The sequence below is a fragment of the Schistocerca serialis genome, chromosome 12 (genome assembly GCF_023864345.2).
Source record: "Schistocerca serialis cubense isolate TAMUIC-IGC-003099 chromosome 12, iqSchSeri2.2, whole genome shotgun sequence".
NCBI lineage: Eukaryota > Metazoa > Arthropoda > Insecta > Orthoptera > Acrididae > Schistocerca > Schistocerca serialis.
Window position 1 is genome coordinate 8232684 of NC_064649.1, and position 24926 is coordinate 8257609.

A 24926-nucleotide genomic window follows, 5' to 3' on the forward strand; every position below is an offset into this window, starting at 1 on the left:
TTTTTAATACTCTTTGGTGTTCTGCATATTTGGTTCAGAAGTTCCTACATGTTGTGTACACACATACATACTGACAGCAAATGAAGGGTTGATTGCAGATACCACACTGGCTATATTTATCAGTGTTAGTCATCTGTCTTCCAAGTTCATTCTGTATTGTACTTGTTACTTCAGTATGCCATGTTGAGACCCTGCCTTTTAGCAAAATTCCTAACACGCATACGAATTTCTTGTTGTACGTCATCATTTGTTCCTTACTGTCTGCTAACTTATTCAGTTTGCTGCTGAGGAATAAACGTAAAATATTTCGTGTTTCAGTTATGTAATGTGTCATTAACTACATACATAAATAAACTTCAAAAATGTAACGTAATTGGTAGATAGAAAATCTACTCATCGTGTAGCAGCAGGAGAAAATACATACAAAAGTTGAGGAAATGTGCAAGCTCTCTCAGAGCCAGTGGCTTCTCTTCTGGCAGAAGGGTTAAAGGGAAAGGAACGAATGAAAAGGACTGGCGAGGTTTAAGAAATGGGAAGAGTTAAGGTGATGTCACTCCAAATCCTGGTTCAGGGGACACTTACCGAATGAGATGAGAAGAAGACTGTTTGATGGATATGGCATCAGATGAGATTTGAAAACTGAGTGCTTAAAGGTGGAAGATATAGTAATAAGCGAGACAGACATCACTAACAAAACATCGTGCAAGAGTCAATAAGAGCAGAGAACTATGTGCATTACATGGGGTAGGCAGATGGAGGTAGGGGGTTGGAAAAAACAGACAGGTCAGAAAATAAATGATATAGAAATTTAAATGGAAGAGACAAGAGGAATAGTTACTGAGAAAAAATTCTGAAGGTGAAGAAATTAGCATAAATTAAGGCCAGGTGGATGGCAAAAACCAAGGACATGTTGTAATGCCACTCCCACCTGTGGAGTTGTGAGAAACTTGTGTCTGGGTGAAGAATCCAGATGGCATGTCTGGTGAAAAAGGCACTAAGGTCATGACTGTCATGCTGTAGAATATGCTACGAAATAGGATATTGTGTGTTGCCAACATACACCTCTGTCTATGCCTATTCATCCTAACTCAGTTGTAGTCATTACGGCATTTTCCATTTGGAGTACTCGTCATACAATGGACGTACCTAATTTTGTGCTATCACTCGTAGAACACCTCGTTCGACATCTCGAATCGTTTACAAGATAGGACAATTGTTACGATTACGCGATTTGTGACGCACGAGACTGTGGGTGGTTTGTCGTGGAGGACAGTGCCTCGGATATAAATCTGAGTAGCTCGAGAAGATATAAGGTATCATTCTGCTCTCAACTTTAAATAAAAGTTTGATATGTGCTCTACATTTCATTTCTTGCAATGTACGAGAGAAAATTAACCGTACGTAAAGTTTAAAGTTTATGTGATGCATTTTTACCTCTGCAAAATATTTCATATGAAGTTTTTCTTAATTTGATGCAGCACAGCAACTGTGGCATAAAGAAGTGCAGTTCTTTATCAAGCGAAGACGTATAAATTTTTTCCCCCCCCCCATCTAATGGTTTTCTTAAACACAGACGGAATTGGGCACATTGCGCCCGACCTTCCGTCGGATACGAAACCTAATAACTCGAGAAAGAAGAGAGACATTGTTCAGCTCTCAATTATAAATACACTTTTGGTATCTTATCTACATTTCATTCATTGAAATGGACGAGTGAAAATCGACAACAGAAAATGTGTTTTTATACCTGTAAACTCTTTAAAATTTCACGCAATGTTTAACTTAATTTGATGCAGTGCAGTAAGTACGACGACAAACAAAAACAAATTCCGTTCCTTACTGGGTGAAGATAACAGACTGCACGATGTGAAAAAAGTAAAATTTTTTAACCTAACAGTTTCTGAAAAATGTGTCAGCAAGTACTTCATATCGGCCGGACCGCCGTCTCTCAGCCCGGCCACCAGTACAGCCATAAAAAAGCGGCCTCAGTACAGAATGCAAAGAGCTCATCCGTAGCAGCAAAAGGGTCAACGTATCCCACATTAATTCTCTTAACTCTAAGAAAAGTCTTGTCTTCTTGGAGTCAGATAAATAAATAGTATGTTGGCCATTTCAATATTGTCTGGGTAACAGTGGAAATACATTCTGACCCCTAAAAGGTACTGCTAAATGATGACACTCACCTCCCTGTTGCAGCAGGAGGAGCTGCTGCTGGCGTTGCAGCATCTGCTGTTGCTGTTGCTGCAGCAACTGGTGGCGCTGCTGCAGGGAGAGCTGCTGCTGGCGCGGCTGCAGCGTGCCCAGCGCGTTCTGCTGCTCGTGCTGCAGCTGCTGCGAACACACACGTTCCCACTGTGACATCTCCTCTGTACGGGCAGAAGAGTTAATTCCAAATTGTGAAGACGAGTGGCATATCTGGGTACGGAGCGTGGAGGATTACATTTGAGCTTCTCACCTATCGGCTACAGACAGTCCGAGATCTGAGAAATCCTCTACTCGTATTCGCTCTCGACACTCTCGGAGGCCGGTACGGATTTTAGAATACGAGAGGACGAGACGTACCGTACGACACTGCCTCTACTCGTATTCACTGTCGACGTTCCGGTGTGGAGTGTTAGAATACGAGAGGACGAGATTTTCCGTACGACATTGCACTTTGGCTAGTGCCGGTGTGACTCGAGACTGGCACGAGAACGCCTGTCTGGATGCGTTTTCATTTTGTTCGATTTCCTGCTGCCTCCCGTAACGGGAATCTGGATGACAGCTTTCACTCGATCACTTTTCAGAGAACTTGGTACTGACAATTCTATTTTATTTTTAAATATGTGCAACGGCTTACGTAATTTCTGATCACTGTAATAGCAACAGCTAATGCAGAAAAGACAGACAAATCATTATCAAATGATGATTCAAGAATATAATAATTGAAAGAATAAATAGTTTTACAGACCAGTTTCCATAAAATCGTAACCGAAAGACTGCATATCACAAAAAAAAAAAATCTGCTAATCCAAAAAGATTATTCCCCCCACCCCCGAAATGTTATCAGAAAACCTCACTTCTGAAATGGACTTAGCTTTGCCCCATTTTCATAAATCTGTTTCCCTCAGAGGTGTAAAAGACACAGAAACTCACATTATTCGCACAGCCTCACTGAGCACCCGTCAAGAAATCGAGAACATTGGGAATACACCTGTTTCCTGCAAACTAAAATTTTCAGTACATATGCCCTATTATATCAAAACTATCACAGATAAATGAATGAAATTTTCAGAGACTCTGTGTAACATAAAAGTCCACCTCTGGTATTACATTCATTAATATTCCCCCATTAGGAAGTTCTCAAAAAAATATTTTCTGCAGAAAAAACTTTATATTTTTTGTTAATAAATTTAAAAAAATATTTCTTAAAAACTATAAAATGGATAAAGTAGATTTTAGTACAGTCGACTCTATTAGCATCATGTAACATACTGTAAGAATATTAAGGTCCTGCATCAAATAGCCCCCCCCCCCCAGAAATGGGTAAAATACTTGCCTAAATTAACATGGGTTAGATAGGCAGGGTGTGGTTGCCTTCAGTAACCCTAAATGTATCACTGGGGACAAAGCAGAGTCAGTTAAATCAATCATCATATTTGAGAGTGGCGTATCGAAGGACGGGGCGTTCTCACCTCCTGCTGCAGGATCTGCTGTTGCTGCTGCTGTATGTGGCGCTGCACGATCAGCTGCTGCTGCTGCTGCCGCTGCTGCTGGGACGGGCCCGCCGCAGGAGTCGCTGGCGACGAGCCCGCGCCCCCCGAGGGCCGCCCGCCCACGGGCGACGCCCGCTCACTGGCGCCCGACCCGTAGCCGGCCGGCAAGCTGCGCGGGCGGTGCAACTCCGCGGGGGAGGAGGCGGCGGCCGGCTGCGGCTGCGGCGTCCCCAGCCCGAGGGGGGAGCGCGCAAAGCGGGGGACCGCGTGCTGGATCCTGGTGGGTGCACCGGCCCGAGTTTTTTACTGAGACGCAGTAAAACTGTAGCACATTTAAAATAACCGTGTATTTGGCTTCCTCACATTCTCCTTTCATAATGGGGTCTGTATATGGACAGAGGAAAGTAATTCCCAGACTTCACAATTAAAAATACACTTTTTCCTGGTCAAGTGACAGCATACTTTCCCTCAGAACTGTAAAACTTATCAATCCTTCGAAAGGTTAAAGTTTTATACATCACGACGTAGAACTTTGCAGCACTTCAAAAAACTATACAAAGCAGAAAAAAAAGTAGGTTAGTGCATATCTCTGAAGTGCAGCAATGTGCACATTGCATATTTTTGTATTACGAAAGTATAAATTCGAATTCCACCAGACACGGTATGTCGGTTTCCGAAGCACCGAAATCGGGATTGCGATGTGCTTTTGTTAGCCAATCGTAGCTCGTGTCATGTGATCTTGCCAGCCGTACTCAGAGCGTAGGACACGTTTTTTAGTCACACGGAAGTAAGAAGAAGAAGGGAGTTGCCATTACGTCACAAACTTGAAGCTGACGTTCACCATTTTATGTAGCCCAAATATTAGGTTCACCGCATTTATACTTCCGTGGTTCACCACGGTGATACTTTCTCGTGATGTCGCTCTGATAGATCTGTGCCCGGTTTCGGTCACTGGGGATATCTGTCGAGTTTTGCAGTCGTATCCCAAAGCCCATCTGGTGCTTCGATTGTGTAAAGCCGTAGTTGTTTCATCGAAAATGCCAGCTTGTGTCATTTATGGGTGTAGTAATCGATCCAATTATAATGTTAAGTTTGAAGGTATTCACATTCCATTTGTAAGTGGAGCCATTGAAACAATATTTTCTTTTATATGTTTGTTCCGGTGAAAAATAATCCACAGAGAGCATCCTCTTAATCACATTTATAGTACTGCACTGCTGCACTGCACTGCTGTTATTGACCACACATTGAATGATGACGATGTTTGGTTTGTGGGGTGTTCGACTGCACGGTCATCAGTACCCGCACAAAGTGCCAATTTTTTCACCAGTCCAATTTTGTACACAGTCCAATATATTCACTGTCACAAATGATGGTGATGAAATGATGAGGACAACACAAACACCCAGTCCCCTGGCAGAGAAAATGACCAACCTGGCCGGGAATCAAACCCGGGACCCTGTAATCCAGAGGCAGCAGTGCTAACCACTAGACCACGAGCTGCAGACACACCGAATGTAGCATCACAGGTAAGTTTTCAAAGAGAGAAGGTGTTTAAACTACAGTGAGATATGTAGTGATAATCTAATAAAACAGTAACTCTATTGTAATGGAGGTATACCTCTATGCAGTTCCGTTTCTTTTGACATTTCAAGAATTGCTCACTTTGTTAACATGCACAAGATAAGATAACATGCCTTGCTTCTTTCCTTATTGCCACATTTATTGGCTAGCAAAGAAGACATAGGCAAGATTTCTGCCAACATGAACATTAAAAATGCTGTACATATGAGTTGAAAGCTGAAAATGTAATTAACAAGGAGCAGTACCTGCACAGAAACAAGGACTGGCTTTGGCGTTCCAGCTTCATTTTCTACTGGTACAAATACAAGTAGAATTAAATGGAATATGAAAGCATCGTTTCAACATCACATCCTTCTCTTCTCGGTTATTCGAAATTATCAACAAAAAACAAGTTACATTAACAAGGCTTAATGTGTCATATTACTAGGGCAAATATGGATTCCAGAACAGAAAAATGTTCCAAATTGCCTTCCTCACACTGTTATTCATGCAAGCAAAGTAATTTTTAATATTTAAAGCATCTGTTGTACACACACAACAAAAATTAAAAACCAGATGGAGTCGTAAACGATAGTCTGCTGATATTTTGGGCTATTTGAGATGAACGCAGGCCTCAGCCCTTCTGGGATCAGGCAACAAACGACGTAAGTAAGTCTATAGCGCCATCTCTCTTCTTTTTTACATCCAGATCATATGACGTGATGCATCGAGCCAATAGCGACATCACAGTTAAGTAGCGCAAACAAACAAATACGAAAAGTTAATGCTTTAAATTAATGTACATAGTGTAGCTAAAAGAAAAGTTAAGTTTTTACATATAATATTGGTCTTCAAGATTAATAACTAAAAAACAGCTAAACTTTCACATATAATATTGGTCTTTTTTGTGTATTATGCTTTAAGACCCCCCCCCCCCCCCCCTCATGAACCATGGACCTTGCCGTTGGTGGGGAGGCTTGCGTGCCTCAGCGATACAGATGGCCGTACCGTAGGTGCAACCACAACGGAGGGGTATCTGTTGAGAGGCCAAACAGACGTGCGGTTCCTGAATAGGGGCAGCTGCCTTTTCAGTAGTTGTAGGGGCAACAGTCTGGATGATTGACTGATCTGGCCTTGTAACACTAACCAAAATAGCCTTGCTATGCTGGTACTGCGAACGGCTGAAAGCAAGGGGAAACTACAGACGTAATTTTTACCAAGGGCATGCAGCATTACTGTATGGTTAAAATGATGATGGTGTACTATTGGGTAAAATATTCCAGAGGTAAAATAGTCCCCCATTCGGATCTCTGGGCGGGGACTACTGAAGAGGACGTCGTTATCGGGAGAAAGAAAACTGGCATTCTACGGATCGGAGTGTGGAATGTCAGATCCCTTAATCGGGCAGGTAGGTTACAAAATTTAAAAAGGGAAATGGATAGGTTAAAGTTTGATATAGTGGGAATTAGTGAAGTTTGGTGGCAAGAGAACAAGACTTTTGGTCAGGTGAATACAGGGTTATTAATACAAAATCAAATAGGGGTAATGCAGGAGTAGGTTTAATAATGAATAAAAAATAGGAGTGCGGGTAAGCTACTACAACAAGTATAGTGAACGCATTATTGTGGCCAAGATAGACACGAAGCCCATGCCTACTACAGTAGTACAAGTTTATATGCCAACTAGCTCTGCAGATGACGAGATTGAAGAAATGCATGATGAGATGAAAGAAATTATTCAGGTAGTGAAGGGAGATGAAAATTTAATAGTCATGGGTGACTGGAATTCGAGAGTAGGAAAAGGGAGAGAAGGAAACATAGTAGGTGAATATGGATTGGGGGTAAGAAATGAAAGAGGAAGCCGTCTGGTAGAATTTTGCATGGAGCATAACTTAATCATAGCTAACACTTGGTTCAAGAATCATGAAAGAAGGTTGTATACATGGAAGAATCCTGGAGATACTAGAAGGTATCAGATAGATTATATAATGGTAAGACAGAGATTTAGGAACCAGGTTTTAAATTGTAAGACATTTCCAGGGGCAGATGTGGACTCTGACCACAATCTATTGGTTCTGAACTGTAGATTAAAACTGAAGAAACTGCAAAATGGTGGGAATTTACGAAGATGGGACCTGGATAAACCGAAAGAACCAGAGGTTGTACAGAGTTTCAGGGAGAGTATAAGGGAACAATTGACAGGAATGGGGGAAAGAAATACAGTAGAAGAAGAATGGGTAGCTCTGAGGGATGAAGTAGTGATGGCAGCAGAGGATCAAGTAGGTAAAAAGACGGGGGCTAGTAGAAACCCTTGGGTAACAGAAGAAATATTGAATTTAATTGATGAAAGGAGAAAATATAAAAATGCAGTAAATGAAACAGGCAAAAAGGAATACAAACGTCTCATAAATGAGATCGACAGGAAGTGCAAAATGGCTAAGCAGGGATGGCTTGAGGACAAATGTCAGGATGTGGAGGCTTATCTCACTAGGGGTAAGATAGATACTGCCTACAGGAAAATTAAAGAGACCTTTGGAGAATAGAGAACCACTTGTATGAATATCAAGAACTTTGATGGAAACCCAGTTCTAAGCAAAGAAGGGAAAGGAGAAAGGTGGAAGGAGTATATAGAGGGTCTATACAAGGGTGATGTACTTGAGGACAATATTATGGAAATGGAAGAGGATGTAGATGAAGATGAAATGGGAGATACGATACTGCGTGGAGAGTTTGACAGAGCACTGGAAGACCTAAGACCAAACAAGGCCCTGGGAATAGACAACATCCCATTAGAACTACTGACGGCCTTGGGAGAGCCAGTCCTGACAAAACTCTACCATCTGGTGAGCAAGATGTATGAGACAGGCGAAATACCCTCATATTTCAAGAAGAATATAATAATTCAAATCCCCAAGAAAGCAGGAGTTGACAGATGTGAAAATTACCGAACTATCAGTTTAACAAGTCACAGCTGCAAAATACTAATGCGAATTCTCGATCCAATATATTTCCGTAACGAGCACCCCACTCCGAATTATCTGTTCTTGGTGTAATGTTCAGAGAAGGCATTTAGTAAAGGTTCACAGGATGTCTTATCTTTGCAGCAGCTTCCATTCGTTTGACAGTAGTCATGGCGATTTCGGATTTCCAGCTGCTTACAAACATCGACCATCTCATCCCTTCTTTGAGAACAGAATTCACAGTGGGACTGCATTTTGGCTGGTGCAATATGTTACAAGGCAGTAACTGCTAGTTTCCTAAAAACATTTTGGTATTAATTATAGTTTTTCGCAAACTCGAAAACATTGCTTGTAAATGTGTAAATGACAATAGTAGCTTTAAAAATTTCTCCAAACGCACATTTATTTCCATTGATATACAGTGAAGTTCAAGGATGACGTATTCTTTGGCAAAGCTGTGAAGCAAAAACGCCGATTTGCCACAAATGTACTTACCAAGCGGCGGCAGAAGAACACACATATAGAAATGTATTACAGTTCGCAAGCTTTCTGAGCCAGTGGCTTCTTCTTCTGGCAGAAGGATTGAAGAAGAAGGGAGAGGGGTGAATGAAAAGGATTGTCGAGGTTTAGGAGAAGGAGTTGAGTTCGGAAAAGTCACCGAGATCCCCAGGTAAGGGGAGACTTACGGGATGGGATGAGAAGGGAAGACTGGATGAGTGTTTCCTTCTTTCTGTCTGCTAAGTCTCCTCTGTATCAGTCTTTACTTCTCATCCCGTCCAATAAGTCTCCCCTGATCTGGGGTTCTGGGCAACTCTCCTTTTCCTTTTCCTTCACTCCTCTTCCTCCCCTTGCAACCATTCTGCCATAAAAAGGAGATACTTGTTCTGAAACCATGCAAACTGTAATACCTTTTTATATGTGCGTCCTCTTGCCACAGCATAGTGAGTAAATCGAGACATAAGATTCATATTATGTATAAATTAAAAAGAAACTGTTTAATTAACGGCTGACCTCCATTAGTAGTGATTTGACAAATGAGGAATACAATTATTATTATTATTATTATTATTATTATTATTATTATTATTATTATTATTATTATTATTTAGATCATACATATCAACATACCACAAGAGGCTAGAGTAAAACTGATTTTTCCCCCCATCCAACAGGGCACGAAGATTGCAACAACTGTACCTGGGCATAATACAAAATTTTAAAGCTCTCTACTGCAGACAAATTGTTACACTTATGCTAGATGACATTGAAAAGGGTGAGAAGATGAAAGTAAGAGTTTGATAAGGCCTGAAAAGAGGTCCATCCTACCACTCTTCACAACTGCTCCAGAAAGTGTGGGTTTGTAATGCAAACAGAGAATGCGAAAAGGCCATCACAGTTGGCAAATTATTAAATTTGATCCAACCGTGCTCAGGGTGGGAAGTTCTACCCACCTATTGTGATTAGTATTGGAGGATGATGACATGGTGTTCTAATGGTTGTTGATGTAGATGTGGATGATAAACTGTTTGGCCTGTCAGAATTTGGACAAGGAAGATAACAAAAAAACAACCAAAAAGTCCAGCCACAATGAGTGAGGCATCTGTTCATACCCTAGGCTCCTACACCTTCAGAATGGAAATGAGTAATGATTTCATCTCAGCTCTCATCACCCTTGAAAATTTACTGGTCAATGCTAGATGGAAGACACTCTCTCAAAAGAAAAATCACTGGCTATTTTTCAAAATCGTGTCTGATGGAAACATAACTGAAACATTGGTAGCCAAGCCCATATTTATTCTGATGTACCTAGAGAATTTAAGAATGAGCTACAAGTGTACCTGAAAAGAAGCAATATACAGATAATCAATAGTTGGAATATTTGTGGTTTTACCGTACTTCAATAATTTAATTATGCGAGTGGCAATTCAGAGGTAGGCTGCTAAAATTGTTACCAAAAAGTTCAATCAACATGCAAATGTCATGGAGACCCTCTGTGAACTGATAAGGGAATCCCTTGAGGAAACGAAATGTTCTTTTTGCAAAATATTATTGAGAAAATCTAGAGAACTAGAGAGCAGGCACACAAAGTTGACTGCAGAACAATTCTACTGCCGCCAACGTACATTCTGCATAAGGACCACAAAGACAAGATAAGTGACACTAAGGCTCGTATGGACGCATATAGACAAGTGTTTTTCCATCGCTCTATTTGCTAGTGGAACAAGAAATGAAATGGCTAGCAGTGGAACAGTGTACCTTCCGTAAGGCACCATTCAGTGGCACGTGGATTATATGGGCGACATCATTTGTTGAAGGGAGGTAGGCGTCAGGAAAAACATCAGTTTACAAAAGTGGTACGTTACAACACACGAAAGGACAATATCTGGACTCCAGAATGACCAGTTAGTTGCAATAACAAACTCTGCAGAAATCTCCTACTACCTCATCTGGTCAGAGGGAAATGGGCCAGGTGTCGTCCGGTGCTGTGGCGAAGACATCCTCTGCTGGGGTGACGGCGAAGTCAGGCGTCCCGGTGACGGCATCTGCGCTCCCGGGCTGAAAGCGCTCTCCTCGCCATGCTGCAACATCGGTGATATGGCCGATTAAAAGTGGTATACTCTGCAAATCTTGTCACGTATCAATCTGCAGTACCTGGGTGTATACGTAGACAAAGAAAAAAAAAAAAATCTCAGATTTTTCTCGGATTTCCCGGTTAAAAATACATTTTCTCCCGGGTGAAAATACACTTTCTCCATGTTAAGTGACAGAACACTGTTCATTGGCACTGTAACACTCGTCAATTCTTTGAATGTTTATGTTTTTATATACCGACATTTTGAAAGACCTTTGACGTGCAGCAACATGTATTCTGCATATTTCCGTATAACGAAGGTATAAATTTGAATTCCACCAAACACCGCATGTCACTTTCCGAAGCATTGAAATCGAGATTGCGAGGTGCTTTTGAAAGCCAGTCATAGCTCACTGTCACGTGATCTTGCCAGCTGATGACAGCACGGACACGTGATGTAGTAAGCGAACAGCAAGATTAGGTTAGATTAATACTTGTTCCATAGATCATGAATACGACACTTCATAATAATGTGGAACGTGTCGGGTTAATAAAAGATGTCTGTACAAGATATTTTTTTTTTTTTTTTTTTTTTTTTTTTTTGTTCTTTTAATTTATATTTAAAAATTCAGCCAATGAGTAGAAGGAGTTGTCATCTAGAAATTCTTTTAATTTATTTTTAAATGTTAGTTGGCAATCTGTCAGGCTTTTGATGCTGTTTGGTAGGTGTGGCAGCATAATTTACCCCTTTCTGTGCCAAAGTCAGATTTAACCCTGCATAGTAAAGATCAGCCTTTCTCCTGGTGTTATAGCTATGCACACTGCTATTACTTTTGAACTGGGTTGGATTATTAACAACAAATTTCATAAGAGAATGTATATACTGTGAGGTTACTGTGAGGATCCCTAGATCCTTAAATAAATGTCTGCAGGATGACCGTGGGTGGGCGCCAGCAATTATTCTGATTACACGTTTTAGAGCAATGAATACTTTTCTACTCAACGATGAATTTGTGGTGTCACCGCCAGACACCACACTTGCTAGGTGGTAGCTTAAATCGGCCGCGGTCCATTTAGTACATGTCGGACCCGCGTGTCGCCACTGTGTGATCGCAGACCGAGCGCCACCACAAGGCAGGTCTCGAGATGCGGGATAGCACTCACCCCAGTTGTACGACGGCTTTGCTAGCGACTACACTGACGAAGCCTTTCTCTCATTTGCCGAGAGACAGTTAGAATAGCCTTCAGCTAAGTCCATGACTACGACCTAGCAAGGCGCCATTAACCGTATCTGAAGATAGTCTTATTTGTATTATCAAGAGCGATGTACCACAAGGATGGAATAAAGATAAGTATTCGAGGAGCTGCATACTTTTCTTGTTAGAATTCACTACTTATCCTGTTCCAGAATTCACGCCCGTCTGCGTTAGATTTCGGCCTCCTCTATCTACAAGGTGTTGGCACATTTGCCAACACATCAGAATTACCCCAGAATATGATGCCATACGAAAGCAGTGAATGAAAGTAGGCATAGTAAGCTAATTTACTGAGATTCTTATCACCAAAATTTGCAATAAGCCTAATAGCATGCGTAGCTGAACTCAGATGTTTCAGCAGACCATCAATGTGTTGCTTCCAGTTTAACCTCTCATCAATGGACACACCTAAAAATATTGAAAATTTTACTTTAGCTACAGACTTCTGTTCAAAGTCTATATTTATTAATGGAGTTGTGCCATTTACTGTACGGAATTGTATATACTGTGTTTTATCCAAATTTAAAGAGAGTCTGTTTGCTGAGAATCACTTAATAATTTTGCGAAAAACATCATTTACAATTACATCACTTAGTTTTTGGTTTTTTTGATGTTATTACTATACTTGTATCATCAGCAAAAAGAACTAACTTTGCATCTTCATCAATGTGGAATGGTAAGTCATTAATGTATATCAAGAACAGTAAAGGACCTAAGACTGAGCCCTGTGGGACCCTGTACTTGATAGCCCCCCAGTTTGAGGAATCAGCTGTTGTTTTAACATTACATGAACCACTTATTTCAACTTTCTGCATTCTTCCTGTTAAGTATGAATTAAACCATTTGTGCACTGCCCCACTCAAACCATAATGATTTAGCTTATCTAAAAGAATACCATGATTTACACAATCAAAGGCCTTTGAGAGATCACAAAAAATACCAATGGGTGATGTCCGGTTATTCAGAGCATTTAATATTTGATCACTGATCAAATATTAAGTAGCGCGAACACACAAATAAGAAAAGTTAATAGTTGAAATTAATATACATAGCATTCACATATGATATTGGTCTCTAAGATTAGTAAGCTGGAAGAGAAGTTAAGCTTCCACATATAATGTTGATCTTTTTTGCACATGTTACACTTTAAGATACATCACATAAATGTGCCAGTAAAATTTTTAATAACGACGTAAATGTTTGATCTTCTGGGCTCGAAATTCTTCCAAATGGTCGACCTCAAAGAGCTGATTTTTAAATGAGTGTCAAACGTTTTGTGATTTAAGTAATTCATCGTACACTCTCGCACGTAGTTCATCTTGCGTAAAAGGAAATTTGGTTTGAATGTAACACTTTTCAAACCACCATTCGCGATATTTTCCTGCGACCTGTTAGAAATAGGTTATTTTCAGCAGTTGGAAGAGAGTGCCAGATAATAGGCATCACCGCGTTTACGCAGCTATGACGACGCAGGAAGGCCATATGTTCATACATGTAAAACATTAAAAGATCTTACATTATGTCATAAAAGAAATAAGACATCAGACGATACTTCAAGAGCATCGGAATTTCGTGAACAATGCTAAAATTCATAATTCGGCTTAAAATGCACATTCATATGTCCAGATTCGTATGTAAATTTTCTTGGAGTACCAGTACTGTATTATCTCGTGTTTCGCTCTTTATTATGGCATAATGCCATATGTGCACTTGAAATGCAGCGAACAGTTGAAACTAGCCAACAGTGTGAAATTAAACTCTTTGTTTCAAATAAAACAGAAAAGATTAATGAAAGCCAAATCTCTTTAGCAAACGGACAAAAATAACTTCACTGTTCTGCAAGGCGATTAATGATCGACTGTCAGGAAGGTGCAAATAAAATCTAAGACTAATAACATATTTTTAGCCTTCCGTAATTATGTGAACGTATTTTAATTCATTTGATAACTCCCGGCTGCAAAAATCCATTTGTTATCACTTAACGCGAGAGCAATAAACTAAGAGGAAACAACAAAATCACTGAACGTAAACACGTCACGTGGAGACGATCCATCTCCCCACCACAACTCAGACTGTTCTGGGCATCAGCACCAGATTTACTATATTTCCGAACCGGGGCAATATTAAGTAGCCAAGATGGCCGCCGATAAGTGACGCCAGAAACCATTTCCAGAAAGTTAAGTGATTTAGACAAGAATATAATTTAGTTTAACGCCGACAACAAATTAAATACGTGCATTAGTGTATCGTTTAGTCTTGCCATTAAAGGTTTGACTTTTCTTTGCGTATTTTTTCAGAAAACACGAAAAGATCGTAACTTCGCGAAGTCGCGCTTAGGCTTAAATTTTGTAAACGTGTTTGTTTCTTGTTTCACGGTAATTTAACTAGTTTCTCGGTAACAAATAAGTAAACTACCGTAAATAGCGTATAACTTCATTGTTGTAATACAGATTTCAGAAAAACAGCGTAACTTTATATCAGAAAATTGCCTATATATATTTGTTTATAGGCCTAATTCTCGTAACGTTTTTGGAGAATCAAAGTTAAAGTATCTCGTTTAATTGTCCTTTTTTTCATTCCATCGAGTGAAATATATAATTAATAGCGTATACCTTCATTGTTTTAATACAGATCTCAGAAAAACAGCGGAATTTTAAATCAGAAACTTGCTTATCTACATTTGTGAATAGGCTAAATTCTTGTAACATCTTTTTTGATTTTCGGTAATTTAATTGATTTATTCTAGCTAAATTATTATTTTTGCCATGAGTGAGAAGTGCCTGACTTGCCGTAGAATTGTTAGTTCCGGGGTTTGGTGTGGTGGATGTAGTAGTTTTTTTCACTGGGGGGGGACTGCAGTGGCGTGGGTGTTGGGAAAGTGGATCAGGCTCATCAGTGGTTATGTAGGATTTGCAGCAGAGATAGGAAGATAGTGGAACAGGAGGGGAAAATTGCTGCCCTTCAGGCTGAGCTAGATCAGGCTAGGGAAGATCTGGACAGGTTAAGGAGGGAGAAGGGCAAAGAGAGGTGGGAAGTGGCAACAGGTAGCAGAAGGAACAGGACTAGAACTAAGTCTGACAGTTTTGTGGTGAATGTCAAAAATAAGTTTGACCTGTTGCTTCAGTTAGAAACTGATGAGCCTCAAGCAGAGGTAGGTGTAGACAGGACACAACAAACTTTCAATAGGAAATTGAAAAAGAATGTAGGAAAGTCATCGAAAAGGAAGAAAGTTTTGTTGTTAGGCAGTTTTCATGCCAGAGGTGTAGGCCAACTTCTGCAGGAGGAATTAGGACCAGAATACCAGGTCACAAATTTTTTCAAACCAAGTGCTAGTCTGGATCAGGTGACAGAGGATTTAGGTTCACTCTGTAAAGGATTTACCAGTGAAGACACCGTGGTTATTGTGGGAGGGCCAGGGAACAGCATCGACAGAGATCCTGGGTACAGTATAGAGTGTGACCAGGTAAAGATTGCATCGGCATCGAGACACACCAATGTTGAATTTGTATCTTTCCTGAGACGCCATGACCGGCCTCATTTGAACTCTTCTGTTGGGAGAGTTAATTTGGAATTGGAACAGCTGCTTGGGTCGGGTGCGGGGGCTCATATTGGTGTGGTTCCTGTTGATTATCTCAGTAGGTGGGACTATACCAGGCACGGCCTACATCTCAACAGGAAAGGGAAGGGGAAACTGGCTGGGGTAATAGCAGGAAATTTAAGGGGGGGAGGCACTGCCATGAATGGTAAAATACCAGTGGTTACAGGTGTTGGAGCAGCACCTTTTTTAGGATAGGTAAGACAGAAAGATGTCAAGTTCTACGAGAGGTCATGATTGAAACAAATCTTCAGTTTAGGAAAGAAATTAAACAGCACAATTCTAGCACATTTGATCACCAATCACAGCTATCAATTATAAATTTTCACCAATCACCAGAAATTTTATCTCCACCAAGTTGTATCTCAGTCCTAGGTAATTGCATTGATGAATTAAAGTCACCCAACCCAGTTGACATAATCTGCCTCTCTGAACACCATGTGACCACTGGTATAGGAACTAGGCCTAAGCACAATGAGAAACTCAGACAGGAGAGTACTGCAAATGTTAGAATAAGGAAAGGTTCTCATAAAAGTATAATTAAAAATAATGTAAGTGTATTTCATCAAAATATTGGGAGTTTAAAGAATAAAGTAGATGAGCTTCTGGTTTGTTTAGAAGATTTAGAAGCTGAGAATGAAATAGATATACTATGCCTGTCTGAGCATCACATTGTTACTGATATGGATAAGGTAAATGTAAGTGGATATAAGCTCTCTGCACATGTAATGAGAGAAAATAGGGAGAAAGGAGGAGTTGCCATATATGTCAAAAGTTATCATTGTGCAAAAAGTATAGAAACAAAAAAGTTTTGTGTAGAGAAACATATAGAAGCATGTGCCTGTGAGCTTAAATTAAATAAAGGCACATTTATAATTGTAACTGTATATAGGTCCCCATCAGGAAATTTTCATCTATTTCTGAAAAATTTGGACTCCTTGTTGTGCTATCTGTCAGACAGGGGGAAGCAAATTATTATTTGTGGGGACTTCAATGTAGATTCTCTGAAAGAGGGTAATAGGAAAAATGACCTTGAAGTATTACTCGGTTCTTTCAATTTGACACCCGTTATTGATTTTCCTACTCGGGTGGTAAAGGATAGCAGCTCACTGATAGATAACTTCTTTATAGACCAAGATGAGTTTAACCAGATAAATGCTCAGCCTGTTGAGAATGGTCTTTCTGATCATGGTGCTCAGCTAGTTACAATATATGACATAGCTCCATTCAGCAATACTAAACAGTCCTCCAAAGTAGTATGTTCAGTCAACGATTTAACAATTGCAAATTTCAGGGAAAGCCTACAGCAGTTAGACTGGGATGAGGTGTACCGTGAACCTGATGCCAATTTAAAATATAATTTACTTCATGACATTTTTGTAAATGCATTTGAAAACTGCTTCCCCAAGAAAATAGTTAAATATACTCGTAAGAAACCTTGTAACAAACCATGGCTTGCTAAGGGTATAAAAATATCTTGTAACCAGAAAAGGGAAATGTATCTGACAGCAATAAAGAGTAGTGACCCAGAAACTATCAAAAATTATAAAAACTACCGTGTTATATTAAGAAAAGTTATTAAAAAATCCAGGAGTATGTGTATCATGTCTGAAATCAGCAACTCTGATAATAAAATTAAAACAATTTGGAATATTATTAAAAGAGAAACAGGTCAACCAAGAGCAGAGGAAGACAGTATTACCATCAAATTGAATGAAAACTTTACGAACAAAAAGTCAGAAGTTGAAAATATTTTTAATAATCATTTTCTAAATGTTGTGGATATAGTAGGATCCAGGTGTTCATTAGAAGATGCTAGGCTGTTAATGGAAGAGGCCATACCTATGCAATTTGATAGAATTGAAATCTCACCCACTTCTCCCTCTGAAATTAGGAAAATAATAAACTTGCTTAAAAGCAAAAACTCACATGGAATTGATGGAATTTCCAGCAAAATACTAAAAGCTTGTTCTCAACAGATAAGTAAGATTCTCAGGCACCTGTGTAATAGCTCTCTGGAACAGGGAATTTTCCCTGATAGACTGAAATATGCTATTGTTATATCTTTGCATAAAAAGGGGGCTAGATCTGATGTCAACAATTACCGTCCAATCTCCCTTCTAACAGCTTTATCCAAAATTTTTGAGAAAGTAATGTATTCAAGAGTAGCTTCACATATCTGTAAAAATGAAGTACTAACAAAATGTCAGTTTGGTTTCCAGAAAGGTTTTTCAACAGAAAATGCTATATATGCTTTCACCAGTCAAATTTTGAATGATCTGAATAACCGAACACCTCCCATTGGGATTTTTTGTGATCTCTCAAAGGCTTTTGATTGTGTAAATCATGAAATTCTGCTAGACAAGCTCAAGTATTGTGGCATGAGTGGGACAGTGCACAAATGGTTTAATTAGTACCTAACTGGAAGAGTGCAGAAAGTTGAAATAAGTAGTTCTCGTAACATGCAAAGATCAGCACATTCCTCAAACTGGGGAACTATCAAGAATGGGGTTCCACAAGGGTCAGTCTTGGGTCCTTTGTTGTTCTTATTATATATTGATGACTTGCCATTCTATATTCATGAAGAGGCAAAGTTAGTTCTCTTTGCTGATGATACAAGTATAGTAATCACACCTGAGAAACAAGAATTAACTGATGAAATTGTCAATACTGTCTTTCAGAAAATTACTAAGTGGTTCCTTGTAAACGGACTCTCACTGAATTTTGATAAGACACAGTACATACAGTTCCGTACAGGGAATGGTATGACGCCATTAATAAATATAGACCTTAATCAGAAGCATATAGCTAAGGTAGAATATTCCAAATTTTTAGGTGTGTCCATTGATGAGAGATTAAATTGGAAGAAACACATTGATGATCTGCTGAAACGTTTGAGTTCAGCTACTTATGCAATAAGGGCCATTGCAAATGTTGGTGATAAACATCTTAGTAAATTAGCTTACTACGCCTATTTTCACTCATTGCTTTCATATGGCATCATATTTTGGGGGAATTCATCACCGAGGAATAAAGTATTTATTGCACAAAAGCGTGTAATCAGAATAATAGCTGGAGTCCACCCAAGATCATCCTGCAGATATTTATTTAAGGATCTAGGGATATTCACAGTAGCTTCTCAGTATATATACTCTCTTATGAAATTTGTTATTAACAACCAAACCCAATTCAAAAGTAATAGCAGTGTGCATAACTACAATACTAGGAGAAAGGATGATCTTCACTATTCAAGATTAAATCTAACTTTGGCACAGAAAGGGGTGAATTATACTGGCACTAAAGTCTTTGGTCACTTACCAAATAGTATCAAAAGTCTGACAGATAACCAACAAGTATTTAAGAAGAAATTAAAAGAGTTTCTGAATGACAACTCCTTCTACTCCATAGAGGAATTTTTAGATATAAATTAAGAAAAAAAAGAAAAAAAATTTTAAAAAAAATAAAAATAAAAAAAATAAAAACAAAAAACACAAAAAAATAAAGTTGTTATATTAACTTAAGTATGTTGTTAAATTAACCTAATTATGTCACGTGTTAGAAAATTCGACTCGTTCCACATCATTACGAAATATCGTATTCATGATCCATGGAACTAGTATTAATCTAATCTAATCTAATCTAATCTAATCTACAATCGTTACTAAAGTTAGTAAGTCCATCAATAGGGCTAGGAGAGTATTTATGCTGGAAAGAACAGGTTGGTTGGTTGGTTGTTTGGTTGGTTGGTTGTTTGGGGGAAGAGACCAAGCAGCGAGGTTATCGGTCTCACAGGATTAGGGAAGGATGGGGAAGGAAGTTGGCCGTGCCCTTTCAAAGGAACCATCCCGGCATTTGCCTGGAGTGATTTAGGGAAATCACGGAAAACTTAAATCGGGATGGTCGGACGTGGGATTGAACCGTCGTCCTTACGAATGTGAGTCCAGTGTGCTAACCACTGCGCCACCTCGCTCGGTAAAGAACAGGTGAGCAGGTGTTTGCAACCAGTTTAGACAAAGAATGATCATCGTCTAGTTCCAATACGATGGAGGTAGAGGAATTACGGGCAAAGTTTAACATACTGTAAATTGTGCTCCGGAGAAGTATGTGCTGAGTGAGTGGCTTAAGTATGGGAACCACTCACCACATTATAATAATAAAATTCGGAAAATACTGAGCAAGCAGATACAGTTACATTCTCGGTTCAACAAAGAACACAGAATTGTCAACAAGCAAAAGTTATTATAAACTCAAGCATCTCTAAAAAGATCGATGTGCAAACCATGTAAGAACTTTCACCATCATACCTTAGTGGAAGATCTTGCTGAGAACTTGAGAAAATTCTGGCATTACTTAAAATCATTAAGTGGGTATTTTTGTGATACCGCCATCTTCATGTACATTTTCCCTGCGGCAAAAACTTTTTGGTGTGTGTGTGTGTGTGTGTGTGTGTGTGTGTGTGTGTGTGGTTTACGCAATGTGGTTATATACAAAAGTGTTGCACACACTCTACAGTATTTTGTGAATATGAGCCAACAACATTCCGCCAAACTGAAGAGCTGTTTTGGATGACACCACCATCCAGAGAACCTTTCAACATGAGGGGGAAGAAAGAGGCAAAAACTTGAGTAAATACACATCTCAATGTGAACAGTCTTTTGAAGAAGAACCTGTCAGTCTGAAACAGATTGTGGCAATATTTGTGTAAATAAACAGCGTTGCTGTCTTCTTCTCTGAAAGAATCAACCTAATTTTGCACACAGCCACAGGCTCAAAATGGCAGTTTTTGACAAAAGAGCAATAACATCTGTATGTAAACATTTTAGCTGGTCTACTGGAGAGGTTTTTGAATTGCAGTTTATGTCAATAGGCGCAAGAACTTGAACCTTTTTACTTTAAGTTAAACTGCACGTAGGACAGGTGTGTTTTTGGAAAATCAAAGATATTCGATCCGTACCTGCGACTGAGGTGTGCCCGTGCGGGGAGAAGGCGACTGGCCGCGGTTGGCGGCAGAGCTCGGGCTCGGTGCCATCAGCTGCTGCTGCTGCAGTGCCGCGGACCCCCCGGGGCTGGGGAGCGGCGACGCCCCCCCTCCGGCAGGCGAAGGCACCGTCGGCGAGCGCGCCACGTACGTCGGAGACGGGGGCTCCGCGCCTCCGCCAGCCGGTAGCTGCGAACGCTGCTTCTGCTGCTGCTTGTTGCGGTACTCCTGGAACGGGCGCAATTTGTCGTCAGTGCGAAAACGAGTACTCGGGAGATGTGAAATAGACGGAAGTTTCGCACGGTAGTACTACGTGAGAATGTTTCTGCGAAATAAGCACGTGACTCCCGCTATCACCTGAGTGACTGAGCTGTAATGTACCACTTCAGTAAAGTGAGATGTTGCGCAACGTTTATAGTGCCGACAAATAACGACACTCGAACGTGCGATAATTTTTATCGGTCCCTTTAGTAAGTCTCGACAATTACGTCGTGTACCAATTTCGCGTTATCCGTGCGAGCGACCGAGCTGTGACGGATGCGGAATTTCCGGGACGAGCGGTGATACCGGCAGTGCTTTGCAGCACCTACCGGTTTGGCGATTACTCCGCGCAGCTGCACCCGAGCCTCGGAGACGAGCTCTGCTCTGCAAAACGGCACACACCGCAGTAGTGGACTACATTGTAAAAAGGATTGAAGATAGCCAGTCTGCTCTGAAATCCGATAGGGACGCGGGTTTGAACTGTCTATAAATGTGTAACACTTCGAGCAGTTATCAAATTAGAATGGCAGGGGATTTTCTGAGACAGTACGAGAGAAGAATAGACGTACAACTTCGAAGTGTTACTTCTGTTATTTAGTAGTTTACTGGGCACAGGAAAGAACGATTCCATTTCCAGGACAGGCCAAAATACACAAGTGACGAAGTTCACAAAGGGAAGCACAAAGATACTGAGAGGGTAGATATACTCCGTACAAATGAGTCACTAATTTCAGATCCGAACACGCCAGCATCGATATTAGTACAGGAAGTTCCCCTCCGACCATGCGTCGAATGGAGCAGGGAACATCCCACAATGTATGGCTTTATTATTTCTTGGAAAATATAGTTAAAGAGTTTTTTCACATTACGATTTAATGAAATAACAATAAAATGTTTATTTCTTATGTTTAACATTGAAGATTCGTGCAACAGAGTGACGAGGCTGTGTATACTTCACTGGGGGTGGACCGCAGTAGCACCAGTTACAGTGGCACCTCGAGCCGACGGTTAGCGGTCACGAGATACTGCCATTTTGTTCTAATGCCCTGTAACACTTATAATTGTAACTGCAAAAAGGAAAGAAAATGAAAAACTTTTATAAATCTAACCTTTCAAATGTCCAGTTTTCGTGTTGTAACCAGTAACAAATGTTGTCTGATAACTTACTGAAGACTGCTTAATGGTGATTACGAAAGCAACACTTTTCTTAATTGTGATGTGTTTATGCTATGAAGGGCGGAAATAAATATTTTATTGGTGGAAAGTGGAAAATAAACTACACTGGATGAAAGGACTATTTGAAAAATAACTATCCTGTCTTACTGGGAGCTCTGAAGAATGCCGAATGAAATGAAATATTTTGTACAATTACGAAAAGCGAAGCCCTCGGAGATTAATATATTGCTGTACCAGTAATATGGGAAGATCAAAAATACATGTGAACAACTAGTCTTCAAAAATATTAAAAATTTGGCAAACGGAAAGCCCAAACAGCTATTCAAGTTATGAATGTATAAAAATTTCAGAATCAGCTCAACAAATGTGTACTAAAAGGTATTTCATCTCTGCTCAAAAGTGTAACAGCGAAAAATAAACAACATTCTGAGGCTGTTATCTTACACTGTCATCCAAATTGTAAAAACTATCCCGATGCTAAAAATAAATATTCCCAACAAGAACTTGCTCATGAAGTGAAACAGTACTTATATAAAATCATGTAATTTAAAAAATATATAGAACAAATAGGATGTTCACGGTGTGCCAGTCAACAGTTACACAAAATGAGGCAAATCACATATCTGTGAAATGAGGCAACAATATATTTTTAAATGTTTTGCCTGTACGATGGAAGTAAGAATGACAAAAAGGTAAAGAAGTGAACAGACAGAATGTGCACGAACCAGTAGGGAGATAGATCGGGGAGACGAACAGGGGGTGAGCCGAGTGTGTGAGCAAGTGGGGCGACAGGAGTAAATCAATGTGGCTCTGTATTTGTGAACACCTGTATTACTGTTGACAACCAATTTCATCACACTAAAGGCTGCGGCTAATACGTCCAATACAAGTTTTCCGAGATGCCAAACAAAACAGTTTTCTTATCACCACAAAACAATTTCAATGAAGTCGGACCACTGCCAAGCATTTGGTTCGTTACAGTAATTGTGAATGTGTTTACTAGAGTAGAAAAATGTCTCTCACTCATATAACCGACAGGATAGTACATCCATTAAGTGAACACTTGAAAACATCGTCAAAAGTAGGTGCCGCAATCACTATACACCGACAGCCGTAACCAGTCACTTTTATCGACTTTTGTATGATGCACTTTGGACCACTGTACTTCTGCAATTACCTGACATTGTCAGAAGGAGAGCGATCTATATATTAATGCAAAAAAAGCTTCCAATATAAAAATTTGCTTGCTCAGATTGAAACTGATATATATCCTAATTAGTAGTTTCAGGAAAGTGTATTGTCATCTTCGGATTACTGGACACGTGAATTACGAGAGTTGTTTTTAAAAAGTTCTCGGAACGGAATAGAGAAAAAATACTTATGTCACTGAAACTTTTTTTATTTTTCATTATAGTCTCCTTGTAGATTAATGCGCGGGGTCCAAAGATGTTCCAGTGCCTTGACCCCATCTCGAAAATGAGTTTCCTTCATGCCTACAAAACAGCTGTCAACTCCGACTATCAATTCTTTGTTTGAACTGAATCTCTGTCCATACAGAAAAATTTTCAGTACCTTAGTTCACGTAATTTTGCCATGGCGACATCACATGTTTGCGGGTGCACACTTTCTTGATGGAAGGTGGTTTTCTGCCTTGCTAAACCTGGCCTTTTTTGGCGTATCTTTTCTTGGAATTTGTCCAGGAGGTTAGCAATAGTATTCTCCAGTAACTGTTTGCCCAGTGGGGAGATTATCTACAAACAAAATCCCCTTCGCATCCTAGAACACTGATTCCACGACCTTTCCCGCCGAAGGAATTGTCTTTGCTTTCTTAGGTGGTGGAGAATCAGCATGTTTCCACTGCTTTGACTGTTGTTTTGTCTCTGGGGTATAATAGTGCACCCAAGTTGCATCTGTAGTCACAAACCAGCACAAAAAATCTTGTTCATTTCTCCTAAAAGGGGCCAAACGTTGTTCCGATATGTCCGTTCTCGTGCATTTTTGATCCGAGAGTCGCGGCACCCATCTTGCAGGTAATTTTTTCATTTCTAATTTGTCAGTTGAAATGTGGTCTATCCTTTCAGATGACATCTGGTAAGTGTGAGCAGTTTCGTGCACTTTCAATCGGCGATCCCCTGTGACCATTTTGGACACTTTCGGAATGATTTCTGGAGTTGTGACGCATATCGGCCGACCAATGAGCGCATCATCATTTAAATTCATTTGTCTACTTGGCAACAGTTGAATATAAAGGAGCAGAGTCCCCCAGTGTATTTTGGAATTGGCACGAATGTCCTTTGCTTTCACACCTTTCTGTACGAAGTACTTAATCACTGCTCGAATCTCGATTTTTTCTATCTTCACAAATCACCACACGGGAACAACAACAGAGCCACGTCACCACCACAGCTCCCTTCCGAAAGCACTGATGTGGCACGTGTTTACAGGCAACAGTCCAATGAATACCGTGTAAAGAACTCGTTGTACTAGTGCTGACCCCTCGTGGTGATTCCGAGAACTTTTCAAACCACCCTCTATGTGTGGCACATCAGCATCTGTCCACTGAAAACACAGAGGTAAACTGACAGAGAAGATACTCCCATGCAACACTAAGTAGACTAAAATAGAAGCCATAACTGCACCAGCAAGGCACTGAGGTGCCAAATTTATCAGACAGAGCACTTACACTGCTGTCAGATTCGCGTATGTCGATACCAGCTCCGTACCCAATCTGACGTATTTGACATGTCTGTGCCTTGATGATGGAGTTAAGTCTTTTATTTTAGTATATTTAGTGTTGCATGGGAGTGTCTTTTCTGTGAGCTACCTCTATGTTTCCAATGGCCACTTGGCAATGTGCCACATATAGTGACT

At 40.1% G+C, this 24926-nt stretch overlaps 1 protein-coding gene and 1 long non-coding RNA gene across 2 annotated transcripts in view; both read right to left on the bottom strand.

Annotated features, from left to right (window-relative positions):
- The window catches only part of LOC126428342 (histone-lysine N-methyltransferase 2C-like), a 440767-nt gene that overhangs the window by 176131 nt on the left and 239710 nt on the right, over positions 1-24926 (bottom strand). The window contains exons 44-47 of the mRNA XM_050090275.1: positions 20595-20846; positions 10660-10796; positions 3768-3972; positions 2184-2265 (exon numbers count right to left, since the gene is read on the bottom strand). Coding sequence (XP_049946232.1) covers positions 2184-2265; positions 3768-3972; positions 10660-10796; positions 20595-20846 — 676 coding nt within the window. The remainder of the gene's footprint in view (positions 1-2183; positions 2266-3767; positions 3973-10659; positions 10797-20594; positions 20847-24926) is intronic.
- LOC126428199 (uncharacterized) lies at positions 3883-20667 on the bottom strand. The gene is made up of 3 exons (XR_007576794.1): positions 20595-20667; positions 10660-10796; positions 3883-3972 (listed from the first exon to the last, which is right to left on the bottom strand). It is a non-coding gene; the product is annotated as an uncharacterized LOC126428199 (long non-coding RNA).